The 12,626-nt window shown below is 37.5% G+C and overlaps 2 protein-coding genes and 1 non-coding gene across 11 annotated transcripts; 2 read left to right on the top strand and 1 right to left on the bottom strand.

The window, feature by feature from the left end:
• Positions 1 to 690: 690 nt before the first annotated feature.
• On the top strand, positions 691 to 4,463 carry LOC135597026 (large ribosomal subunit protein uL14x/uL14z/uL14y). 8 transcript variants are annotated; one of them, XR_010481093.1, is made up of 6 exons: positions 691 to 842; positions 1,127 to 1,411; positions 2,578 to 2,891; positions 3,011 to 3,127; positions 3,895 to 3,936; positions 4,116 to 4,303. XR_010481093.1 is itself a non-coding variant. In XM_065089412.1 (4 exons), the coding sequence occupies exons 1-4, from the start codon at positions 830 to 832 to the stop codon at positions 4,196 to 4,198; spliced, it is 423 nt and encodes a 140-aa protein (XP_064945484.1). In that variant the 5' UTR covers positions 692 to 829; the 3' UTR covers positions 4,199 to 4,463. The 8 variants fall into 8 exon arrangements, 4 of the variants coding, with proteins under 4 accessions (XP_064945485.1, XP_064945486.1, XP_064945484.1 ...); XR_010481094.1 differs by lacking the exon at positions 3,011 to 3,127; XR_010481095.1 differs by lacking the exons at positions 3,895 to 3,936; positions 4,116 to 4,303 and adding an exon at positions 3,317 to 3,888.
• On the top strand, positions 3,549 to 3,679 carry LOC135597859 (small nucleolar RNA snoR137). Its single transcript, XR_010481450.1, has one exon. It is a non-coding gene; the product is annotated as a small nucleolar RNA snoR137 (small nucleolar RNA).
• A 303-nt stretch (positions 4,464 to 4,766) lies between the features above and the next one.
• LOC135597025 (glutathione gamma-glutamylcysteinyltransferase 1-like) lies at positions 4,767 to 12,198 on the bottom strand. 2 transcript variants are annotated; one of them, XM_065089411.1, is made up of 9 exons: positions 12,099 to 12,187; positions 11,702 to 11,807; positions 10,864 to 11,020; positions 10,131 to 10,369; positions 8,929 to 9,092; positions 6,658 to 6,709; positions 5,728 to 5,955; positions 5,140 to 5,640; positions 4,767 to 5,035 (listed from the first exon to the last, which is right to left on the bottom strand). In XM_065089411.1, the coding sequence occupies exons 3-9, from the start codon at positions 10,985 to 10,987 to the stop codon at positions 4,955 to 4,957; spliced, it is 1,389 nt and encodes a 462-aa protein (XP_064945483.1). In that variant the 5' UTR covers positions 10,988 to 11,020; positions 11,702 to 11,807; positions 12,099 to 12,187; the 3' UTR covers positions 4,767 to 4,954. The 2 variants fall into 2 exon arrangements, with proteins under 2 accessions (XP_064945483.1, XP_064945482.1); XM_065089410.1 differs by lacking the exon at positions 11,702 to 11,807 and having other exon boundaries at positions 12,099 to 12,198.
• Between the last annotated feature and the right edge of the window lie 428 nt (positions 12,199 to 12,626).

Raw genomic sequence — 12,626 nt, 5'->3', positions numbered from 1 at the left:
TCTGGAAATCTGCGGCTGTGATTTCATTTAGGCGACACGTGTGCTGTCCAGATTACGCCTAGGTGACGGGAAGAAGCGACGCTGCGCCTGATCAGGACCGTTGGTTGTCTGATGACAGCGGTGTATGGCTTTTCGCGTGGTTCGGGGAATTCATCGCGCTGCTGTGTGTGTCAATCGGGAAGATGTGGGAACGCACAGCAGTCCATCGAGGTTAAAATATTAATTTGGTTTGTGGATTGCGTATGGCAAATGTCAATCGAGAACCACGACGCGTGGGTACGAGTCAAATTGACGTGATCAAGTTTGATCAGCTCTAATCAGGGGTTTGTGAGACGGAAAGTAGATGGGCCCCGTTACTGTAGGCTTTGGCCCGCGGGGACCGACCGTCAACGATCGCAACCGCGATGCGCTCACCAACGCCGATTGAGACGGGCGGACGGAATCCGGTAATGCGCGGCTGAGATTTGAGATCGACGACTCGTGTGCGGTTCAGATGAGCCGAGCGGCCCGAAGCATTCCCGACACCCAGCCCACATGTTTCGACGCCGTGTTCTCTTTCCAACCACCGCTTGTGGCTTTTGGCGTCCGGGAAAGCGACCGACGAATTCGTCGCCCCGACTCCGTCTACTTTTCACACTGTTCGCGCCGAGCCACCGGGAGGCTCCAGGTAACGCCGGGCAGATTGGCCCAATATCAATTTCCGGTTCGGCCCATGACTTGAGGGCATTATAGTGATCGGACATCTTAAAACCCTAGGTTCCCACCATGCTGCGCGCTATAAATAAGACCCACGCGTTAACCCCTTCCGCGGTCGCCGACTCCTTCGGAGATGTCGAAACGAGGTGAGTAGGGTATTCTTTTATCGGGATTTCTTCTTTCACCGAATCAATGCTTCCGTTGCGTGGTTTTCTTTGCTGTAGCTTTGGGAATACAATAATATTTTTCTTGCGTAAGATTTCGTTCATAGATGATGGTAAAACGTTGTTTTGTTGCAAAAGATTTCATCTTTCGTTAGAAAGGTGGGGTTTTGTTGAGGTTTGGTTCCAATTTTAGATACTATCTACCCGATCTGTAGAATGCGTGTGATTTTGGTTTGTTAATTGATTTGTTTATGGTGATACAATAGGACGAGGAGGCACCGCTGGAAACAAGTTCCGCATGTCGCTGGGTCTTCCGGTGGCGGCGACGGTCAACTGTGCCGACAACACAGGGGCCAAGAACCTCTATATTATATCCGTCAAGGGGATAAAGGGCCGGCTAAACCGGCTTCCGTCTGCTTGTGTCGGGGATATGGTGATGGCTACCGTCAAGAAGGGTAAGCCGGACTTGAGGAAGAAGGTTATGCCTGCTGTCATTGTCAGGCAGCGGAAGCCGTGGCGCAGAAAGGATGGTGTCTACATGTACTTTGAAGGTAAAAGTTAATTGCTGGCTTGCATTTTCTCCTTATGCTATTATTGGATGATTAATTGCGTCATTTATATAGCATTTCATAGTTTGCCTCGGTGTTTGGGACATTATGCACTTATCATATGCCATTATAAAGTTTGTCTATTTAGTTATTATCTGATAAATTTTACTTTCAGATGATATTGCCACATCATGTCTTGCTGCAGATTTTTACTATGTGATGCATCCATTTCCCCATGTACAAGTCAAAGTGGTAGCTATACTATGAATCTTTTTCTTCTCATACTCATACAGTAAAGCTTATCTATGTTGATGGAGGAGATTTTCTGGGTGAGAATTTCCTCAACATGATGGAGCAAACCAATTATGTTTGTAAATTCCAGAGTAAACATCACATACAAAGTCTCTGAGTGTTGACGGTTCTTCCTGAAAAGGTAAACCTTTGTAGGGAGTTTGTCCATTTGGAGGTGGTCTCATATTCCATCGCCTGGAAGAGCAGCATTACTGCAATTACCTCTTGGGACTGGCCATGAGACATACATCTAGCTAATGAGCTAAGATCAAGGTGGTGGCTACACTGAATCTTTATCTATGTTGACGGAGGAGATTTTCTGGGTGAGAATTTCCTCAACTTGATGGAGCAAACCAATTATGCTTGTAAATTCCTGAGTAAACGTCACATACAAAGTCTTTGAATGTTGATGGTTCTTCCTGAAAAGGTAAACCTTTGTAGGGGAGTTCCTCCATTTGGAGGTGGTCTCATATTCCATCGCCTGGAAGAGCAGCATCGTTGCCGTTATCTCTTGGGACTGGCCATGAGACATACATCTAGCTTTGAGCTACGATCAAAGTGGTAGCTACATTGAATCTTTATTTATGTTGACGGAGGAGATTTTCAGGGTGAGAATTTCCTCGACATGATGGAGCAAACCAATTATGTTTGTAAATTCCTGAGTAAACGTCACATACAAAGTCTCTGAGTGTTGATGGTTCTTCCTGAAAAGGTAAACCTTTGTAGGGAGTTCCTCCATTTGGAGGTGGTCTCATATTCCATCGCCTGGAAGAGCAGCATCGTTGCCGTTACCTCTTGGGACTGGCCATGAGACATACATCTAGCTTTGAGCTACGATCAAGGTGGTAGCTACACTGAATCTTTTTTTATGTTGACAGGAGATTTTCTGGGTGAGAATTGTTTCAACATGCTGGAGCAAACCAATTATGTTTGTAAATTCCTGAGTAAACGTCACAGACAAAGGTAAACCTTTGTAAGTCTCCGAGTGTCGACGGTCCTTCCTGAAAAGGTAAACCTTTGTGGGGAGTTTGTCCATTTGGAGGTGGTCTCATATTCCATCGCCTGGAAGAGCAGCATTGTTGCCGTTATCTCTTGGGACTGGCCATGAGACATACATCTATCTAATGAGCTAAGATCAAGGTGGTAGCAACACTGTGAATCTTTATCTATGTTGACGGAGGAGATTTTCTGGGTGAGAATTTCCTCAACTTGATGGAGCAAACCAATTATGTTTGTAAATTCCTGAGTAAACGCCATATACAGAGTCTTTGGATGTTGATGGTTCTTCCTGAAAAGTTAAAATCTTTGTAGGGAGTTCCTCCATTTGGAGGTGGTCTCATATTCCATCGCCTGGAGGAGCAGCATCGCTGCCATTACCTCTTGGGACTGGCCATGAGACATACATATAGCTGTTGAGCTAAGATAAAGGTGGTAGCTTACACTGAATCAATTCTTCCCATATTTAAACTTTAATGTGAAGGTTATCTATGTTGATTGAAGAGATGCATTGGATAGGACTCTCCTTAACTTCTATGTTTACAATTCTCATGTTAATGTCACATACAAAGTCTTCGGTTGTTGATGTTTCTTTTTTATGAGAAGTTGAATATTTTGCAGGGAGTTTTTCCATTTAGGGGTGGTTTCATATTCCATCACCTGGAGCAGCAGCATTGTTGCTGTTGTCTGGGACTGGTCGTGAGTCACACCTGCTTGTGCACTAGGTTTATATTAGCCTTTTTGTTGTGATATGTCAGAAGTGTAATAATATGTTATTTTGTAATCTGGATCACAGTCGCCTCTCTCGTAGGTTCAAGTAGTTTGAACTTTGGCCGTCATCTGATCCTTTGGAGTTGCTTCTGTTCTGGAAGAGTGGCTTCCACTGGAGTCATTCTGTAGCGAGAAGCATATATTTAATTTGGCCAGTGTTAAACAGCATGATGTTATAGAATAGCATTATGTTACCTGTCTCCTGGTAAATTACTCATGCATAGTGAATTCACTTGGTTGGGAGGAAGATGATAAAATTAGTGGGCTCTTAATGTTCGTTATAATGTTTTTTTAACTCTGGTACATATGCATATTTTTATGTTAGTGCCACTTGGTGGAGTCATGTTGGCTGTCCTTATATCGTATTTTTTTGCTGCTTAGTATAATGCTGAATTATGGACTCATATTAAAAAAATTGTCTTCTGTAGATAATGCTGGAGTTATTGTGAATCCAAAAGGAGAAATGAAAGGTAAAATTTATCTCTTTTTTCTAACGATATCATAGTTTATGAAATATTTATAGATTTTCTTTCATTTTTTCCTTCACATTAAATCCTCATGTTAATTCTTTCAGCTATAGAAGTTGAAAGATACTTGTCATTTAACACTAGATTGATTAATTCTTTTATTCTATCTTTTCCTTTTTCAGGATCTGCTATCACAGGACCCATAGGGAAGGAATGTGCTGATCTGTGGCCTAGAATTGCCAGTGCAGCCAATGCCATCGTATAATGGTGAAGGCTTAAGTTTTTCTTTTTCCCATTTTCCAATCTGTGTGCTCAAATGGAATTTTGGATTTTTTGTTGGTTCTATAAATTTTCTTTTTCTTGTGGTTAACTGGACAAGATTTTGATGTCTGTCTTATGTGTCACCCACGAATCTGGGTTTTAGTGTCAAGTGCTTGGATTCCTCCATATGAGATGCACTAATGTGGCATTTAACATAAAATTGAGACATTCCATTATGACATTTAATGGGCACATATCAAAATTGCATATGCTAAAGGTTGCATGAATTTTTATGCACCGGTATTTTCTGTTCAACATAACATCAATATTATGTTGGTGATCACTTTCTTGGACTAAACGATCAGAAGACTGATCGACGTCTGAGCAAATGCCATAATATGGAATGCAAGTGGCCTGAAGAACAATCAGAGAACTTCAATTAAAACGACATCATCCAAATGATCATTGTATTTGGTATCATATATTCTCTATGTTTCGATCATCCCTTGATTCTCAAAGTTACCTATTAGATTCTCTATTTCTCGTCAATATTCAGAACAGCACACCAAACAACACATCAAGGTTGAGAAAATATAGATGTAATATGGTCCCAACAATATGATCTTTTCCTGTCAATCGTTCGGCTCATCTTTTATGCGATGACTAGCCACAGTACAAGCAATGCTCTATCAAGTTTAATATCACAATTTGAAGTCCTCTGATTACAAAGGAAGATGCAAAAATGGTCGCACCAAATGAACTAAGGCAATGTAAGATCATTATCTACTTCCTTGTCTTTACACCTCTTTAGATAATGGAGTTGCCACCGCAAGTGCAAAACCTGTCATGCATATATACGAGTTCGTCGAAGTCCATTCATAATATAAAACACAAGAAATGAAGAAATGAATCGACGAGAAAGAATTAAAAGCAAGAGAAGCCAACCTCTTGTTGAAGAGCATCAGGTAGATTCTCGGTTGAAACAAGACCTTGGATTTCAGCCAACAAGCTCTCATCCTGAATGTCCAACCAGGTAGAGGGAGGTAAAGCCAATAACAGAACGGTTAAAACATCATTGTTTGCGGGGTGCATCACAATGCAATTATTCAATGTGGTATCACAACTGCTCCTTGCCATTGCTTTTGATACCGGTACCAGCATATCAACCTCCTGTTCATTGCCGCCACCTGAAACTACTGTCCCAGAGACAACAGTCGTATGCTCATCACCGTTATCCTTCAAGCATCTAATACATGTTCTGCAACAAATTCCATTTCTAGATGTTAGGCCTCCGGATAACAGAGCTGCTCCTTCGCAACAGACATTAGCTGCAATCTCCGTCAATGAATCTTTTTTTCTTAGCTTGCAATTTGAGGTTGAAGAAGATAACAAGTCTGTCACACACTTATATAGCTCGGTTTCATGAACTTGTTGCAGTACCTCTTCCTGAAACCAGAGAATTACCAGGGACTATTCAGAGACAAGAAACAAAATAGGTTAAAGAGAGGGAATAGGGGGAAAAAGAAGCAAGACCTTCACGGCAAGCCTATCCTTTTCCTCTTTGCTTAAGCTAGATCCTTCTTCCTCTTGTCTCCTAACTTCTGCAACCCATTTGATGAAATTTCCAGCACATGCAGGCAAGGACATTAGTAGGAGAGACAGAACTTCATGAACATTTTTTAGGTCCTCAGACTTCAGGAGAATAGGTACATCATCAATCAAGTACTTTGCCATGCTCACCCAACTTTCATCTCTGCAGCTCTAAAGAATATTCGAGAATTCACACAAATATAATATTAACTATGACATCATAAATCACATAATCTAGATGACAAACTTCCCCTTATGCCTACGTAATAATCTGGGTGACAAACTAGAGAAAAGTTCACCTTGCTTTTTTTAAAGTTATTTTAACACATTAGCATCATAGATTTCATACTTATTTTCAGAAAATTATCATTTCAATTATAACAGGATCCTTGCATATTAGCACTGAAACACTTAAAATTACACCGAAGTTTGCAAAAGCTGTTCTAAAAATTAAGATAACAAACTATAATGCATATCATTATTTTCTGAAGTCAATTGACATATTCATTAAAATGGTATTGAAAATGGTAGATAATTAATTATATGTGATGGTCCAGACAAGCGAAACCTAGATGTCATGATTCTCCTTCACCATCAAAGCACCAAGGTGATTGCCTGTAACATGTTATAATACATGATAGATCCACAATAACTTGTAATATAACATAAGCATATTCATAATTATGTATATTGTGCACCTGACGGAATACTGTCTGTCTTTGCATATGTTAAAAAAGGCAAGTACAGAAAGGTAATTATATTTGATGACGAACTAAAATCCTATAACCAAATCTCTTCGATGGCCCTATATATTCAAAGAAGAAAGCTTAATTAAATTTTTAAGAGGGAAGAAAAGGAATGAAAATCATTTACCAACGTATAAAGCAAGGATGGGGCTCTCTGATGACTCGAAATAAGCATAAACCTGAAAAAAAATAAAATCTCCAAGTCAATAACTAAACGTTTAACACAAACAGGATTTGAATGTGTATCTAAGAATCAAATTCAGTGAGAGGACCAAAAGGATATAAGGGACCCATCAAAGTAAACAAAATACAACTAATTTTACTGTTCTATGTATGTGGTGACAAAAGGACAAGTTCATAAGAAGCTTCAGAAACCAAGAGGTTCCAAACCTAAATGCCTCCATCTTTAAGAAACATTTGAAGTATATGTGGGAAGAATCTTGCAAAAATCTGATTTGTGGACCACGTACAATATACCAGGAATATTCATAAAGAAAGAAAATAAACATAAGAAAAGAAATCCACAAAACTGAACCTAGTCCATTCAGTTAGCCATCCCACAAGAAAAGCAAATGAACCAAGCAATGAAAACATATATTTAGTTAGCCATAAGAGTCCATATGCTCTTCGCTAAGGTCCTTGGAAGCATGATATGTTCAATGCACACATATGACAAGAGGGCAAAAACTCTCAGGCATTACTGTTGTTCTCTCTCTCTCTCTCTCTCTCTCTCTCTCTCTCTCTCTCTCTCTCTCTCTCTTCTCTGTCACCCCACCTCTGGACAAAGGCTGTTGTCTCCCTCTTGATTTCTTTACTCCTTATTCTCTCCCTATCTTCCCCTTGACAAAGGCCACAACTACTGTCTTGCTCTCTCCCCCTCCCCTAATAGAAATTGCAACCAAGAAACCGAACCACTGAAATCAATCAATTGTCGCCTTGGTCAAGTGACTTAACCCATTTAGTCAAAATTCTGAATTTCTTCAAACCAAAATTTTCATTTCAGTTGAAGTGTTTGGACAAATATATAGATTGGTTGGCCAACATGTGGACCAGAGATTCCAAACACAATGGTTAATATCAATCCTAAACCTTTTCTTGTGGGCCTTCCATCAATATTAACAAATAATTAAGACATATAATAGGACAGTACCCTCCTAGAACTGTGATTCCAACCCATGGAAAAGGATTCTCAATTCTAACAATCCAGTCTACTATGTTGCATAAACAAAATAATATCAATCTCAAAACAGGGCCTAGGCCTTACACCAAAGCACATATTTAGAAGCCAACGATACCCAAATCTTATGCCAACTCTAATTCTATTCTATAAAAGAAATATCTATCAATTAAAGAGTGATTTATGTCAACTACAAGAACTTCTACAGTGACTTTGTTTTGTAATATTCTGCCCTTCTATGTCTGATTGAATCTTTTTAAAGGTCAGCTACCTTGTAATGGTTTATCTCCTTTAGATATATCTAAATGAGTTTGAAGTCTTAAGACTTCCAATTTGAACTGTTGTGCTCAAAAGCGAAAAGATATCTCTCTAAATCCTGGACGTTCTCCCAATGATAACACTTTGTCCGGATCATGATCGATCATGTGCATCCAATGCATCAGAACGCTTCAAAGGGACCTCTTTACACCTTGCAGCAATTAACAAGATCAGCTGCTGCCCTGTTTCAGTAAGCACGGTTGTCTTTTCTAGGGTCTTATAGGGATCTAGTTCGGATCTGATCTGCATTACGACAGATATAACGGATCTTTTTGTAACTACTATTTTTTTCACATCATGTAGAAACTTTAAACCACAGCAAATTATTACAAACCAGTTAAATAAAAGCTCAGATGAAAAATATGATGGGCTCATACTTGTAGGAAGCTAAACAAGATATCAAATGCCAGACACAATATGTTTGATGCCAAAAAATAATAAGACCATAAAACATCATATAGACACTGCCAACCAATGCTCACTTTACCTATTAAGCTTCCAGTACAAACCCTTTATTCTTATAAATGAACATGTGGAGTAGCAATGTTACCAGGTCAGCGCTAAAATATTGTTTCTCAAGCCCACTACATGTATGTCTATCAGGTTTTACATTTATGTAAATCTATTAGAAGTAACTCACATGTAATATATAAGACAGATCAGATGCAAGTAGAGATTACCTACATCAAGAACATCAGAGATGACACATCTCCATTTCCCCCTGATTTTCAGATGATCATTTACTAGTAACATGTAGGTAACTATGTTTTCCTTAAAAAGTCGCATCATGCAAGTAAGAATTAGCACACAGCATAATGTTTTCCACACAAAAAATGGCAAGTCGAATCAACATGCTCCTTTTCAAGTAATGGACAAATAAAAAGTGAATGATTCAAAGCATACCCCCGTGGACGCCCAGTTGCTTCATCAATTGTATCCATGGCTTCCCAAAGAAGAGCAAGTGGAACCCAATGAGGAGGATATTTAAAACGGGCCACATCCAAAATGAGTGCCATGTCACTTTCTGCATGATATCCACCAATTGGTGAAAAATGGCCAGTTCCTGTCTGCATGTAAATAAGATACAAATATCAGGTATTTCTGCCAACACTGAACAGCGAATAAATAGGTGCCTAGGTCATAAAAGAATAAAATACTTTCAAAGTCTAAGAACCAGTTAATAGTTTACATCAACTCCTGCAGATCATTCTATAACGATTAGATATGAAGCATATTGCTTACTAATGCATATTCAAGTAATTCAACTGTATGGCAAGTAATTTGAGGTGATATCGAAAGAAGTAGTGGTGAATAGCCACCAGCAAATGTGATGCAATCAATATGTTTAGAAAGTACAATGCTAGTTCCAAATAAAGGCAGCATTTCTATGTTCCAGACAAGCACAGCCACAGAATACCAAACCAGCAAGTGTTATTGCTTTCATTAAACACTTCCATTAATTCGTAGAACCAATTTGTTTAAAGAAAGCAATATTATCCATTAATGTGCCCACACCATGGTGCTTTTGGCTTAATCAGTTGGAGACAAAAGGGAGCTACAATATATAATTTTGCTTTTTTATAAAGCAATAATGAACTAAGACCAACAAGCTTCCCTGAACTTATAAATTTTATATAACTATTTAGTTCTTCAAACATATACCATTGAATAACTCATGATAAATACTAATACAGGAAAAAAAAAGTTTCCATGCATAATATTATTTCAACTATTAAGCTATAAAACCAAAAACTTCTAGCTGTGGATAATATTTGCAAAAAAACTAAAGATAAAAAAAAAACACTGTTGCTAATGCATCTTTCTATATAAACAATTACTGATGCAGAGGTATAACTAACAAGTTCATAGGCCCCTGATCTTAAAAAATAAATCAATGGTTTACCATCATGCTTTTCCATATACAAGCCAACATTGCAAATACATCACTGAAGAAGTGAAAACTTGCATTCAACTCATATCCTCTTCCATATAAAGTCACTTGCAGTTCATTGAAAGCAATATTCCTCACAATATATCAATTTGATGCTAATTAGGATTGGACAAACATTCAAAAAGAATATTTGTTCGAGGAAAAGTAGAGGGACCTGTTTAAAAGGTTTCCTGTGATATGATGCTATCAAATGGCAGTGTTCTGAAGAGGTGCATTTGGCAACATGGTTACGAAAATCATCTATGGTGCTTTGATTCGTACGGAAAGATTCGACTTTAGCTCCAGCACATTGAGCCAAGCAAGCAACTTTCCCAAATGTGATACCTTCAGTTTGAACTTTCTCCAAAGGTTCACAACAATCTAACATGGACTCATCATACCATCTCCAAGGACCTAAAAAGTGAAAAAAGAACCATCATAACAAATTTTAAGTGAAGGTAAAAAAATGAAGATAAAGACGACTTCTGTAAATATTTCAGTTTTGTTATCACAGCACCACATCAAAAGCAATTAAGTTCAAGAAACATTGCATATTAGCAGGTAGCAATCTGTTGTTACCAATAGCAAAATGTATATATTAGTATCAGAAATAAGTCATATATGATTCAGAACTGGACAATGAATTAGTCAAATGCTTGTTTATACATACAATCAGAACGGGAAATTGTTTAAGGATCCACACGAAAAAAAAAAATCAAATCTGAACCTAAAAAAATTCCTTTGAAAGGATATCACCAACCAAAGATGGGGAGAAGAATGTCGAGAGATACAAGTGTATATTTACTCAACAAGAATTTATTAAGTTGTAACTGAAAGTGAATCTGCACAAAAAAAGATATCACCTAATTTAGGAAAAAATAACATGAAGACTAGTGATGAAATAATACCTTTCCACTTTCTCTGTGGATCTATTGCAAGAGCATTCAAGACCATAGACAAGCTGGCCAATCCACAGTATGCAGGCTCAGATTGTGTTTGGAAGTGAGAAATTAACTTGAAGAACCCCTCCATTGTTCCATTTTGAAGAGACTCGGAGAATAATCTCTGCAAATTTTGTCAGAGAAGAAAAATAAAATGAAGAAGAAATATAATGTTGGCTCATAAAGAAAGACAAAATCTGTCCTAATGACATCCAATGCTAGTACTTAAACCTGAATATAACCATTGTATAAGGAGCTAAAACAGAGTATCAACAATAAAAACAACAGCATCTTTTACTTTTAAATAGTATGAAATAACGAAAGTAGGTCTACCAGGAAAAAAATTTCATAAAAGACATACAAGACATATCTTATCATGGAAGACAGGAGAAACCTATACAGGGCGTATATCTTGTCATGAAACATGCGATTATCTGTGGAAACAGGAACTAACTCATACAGACAAAATAAAAGCATCAAGAAGTCAAGCAAATTCCATATTACAGGATCAAACAAGAATTGTAGGGATTAGTGAAACCAAAACCAGGGCATGAATCATGTTCTATTCTCATGAGCATTCAAAAAATTAAGTTCATATGTTTCTCATGGGATCCACCGCCTCGATACTGTGCAGTAACTTTTAGTACTTTCTTACCATCTGTTAGGCTTTGAGTTTCAAGGTCAGGATATAAATTTGTAAAGAGCGTGAAACACTTCTAGCCAATCGCTGACTGTTTGACTCTGAGAAACCATTCATGAGATCAATACCACGAAGAACATACTTGCACGTGACCATGTTACTCACCACTAAGTAGAAAAGATGCAATTTTTTTCTCGCGGCATAAGATCTCTCGGGTTCAATAGTTATCCACAGAACATTCCAACAAGCTAAGTCCTCGAAAACCCTATTTCTGTAGCACACAAAGACTAAAACTTGTTACGCCTTTCTTCACCACACTATACTCATTAACAGTCAAATCACACATTAGGTATGCAACATCCAACATTCGTATTCGGTACGCACTGATGATTGAACTTATCAAGGAATCAAAACTAGAAAACCCAAATCGAATCTCCGATGTGAACGAGAAATTAGTTCGCAGAAAGCCCCATTTCTTGCTGATTTTCTTTCTCCGTCTTTGGATTAGAGAGCAGAACGATGGGGATCAAAGAGTGTAGCATAAAATTTGAGTATAACTAACCTTCCCTTCCGACGAGGCGAACTCAATAGCGGGCGGAGAAGGGAGTATTCGCCGGTAAAGACCCGCGACGGCCATGTCTCCTCGCCACTCTTCGCCTTTGCTTCCTTCCTTCTTTATATATATATATATATATATATATATATATACATATATATATATATATACATATATACATATATATATATACATATATACATATATATATATATACATATATACATATATATATATATGTATATATATATATGTATATATATATATATGTATAAATGTATATATGTATATATATACATATATACATATATATATATATACATATATACATATATATATATACATATATATATATATATACATGTATATATGTATATATATATATATGTATATATATTTATATTTATATGTATATATATATATATATATATTTATTTATTTATATGCCAAATTGCAAAAATCTATGCCAAATTGGAACCATTAATTATATGTTTTATTTTCTTCATTTTGTATCTCAAATTGTCATGTTGTCTT

This window comes from Musa acuminata, chromosome BXJ1-11 (assembly GCF_036884655.1).
Source record: "Musa acuminata AAA Group cultivar baxijiao chromosome BXJ1-11, Cavendish_Baxijiao_AAA, whole genome shotgun sequence".
Classification (NCBI taxonomy): domain Eukaryota; kingdom Viridiplantae; phylum Streptophyta; class Magnoliopsida; order Zingiberales; family Musaceae; genus Musa; species Musa acuminata.
The sequence above is the reverse complement of the archived record's forward strand: the minus strand, read 5'-3'. Positions and strand labels throughout refer to the sequence as shown.

Excerpts from the sequence above, each read along its gene's own strand:
- LOC135597026 (XM_065089412.1), top strand. Across the intron at positions 1,412-3,894 it reads TGTCTACATGTACTTTGAAG|ATAATGCTGGAGTTATTGTG; the intron begins GTAAAAGTTAAT and ends TGTCTTCTGTAG. Across the intron at positions 3,937-4,115 it reads TCCAAAAGGAGAAATGAAAG|GATCTGCTATCACAGGACCC; the intron begins GTAAAATTTATC and ends TTCCTTTTTCAG.
- LOC135597025 (XM_065089410.1), bottom strand. The coding sequence starts at position 12,173 with ATGGCCGTCGCGGGTCTTTACCGGCGAATACTCCCTTCTCCGCCCGCT. Across the intron at positions 6,710-8,928 it reads GCAACTGGGCGTCCACGGGG|GTTTATGCTTATTTCGAGTC; the intron begins GTATGCTTTGAA and ends ATTTTTTTTCAG. Across the intron at positions 5,036-5,139 it reads CTGATGCTCTTCAACAAGAG|GTTTTGCACTTGCGGTGGCA; the intron begins GTTGGCTTCTCT and ends TATGCATGACAG.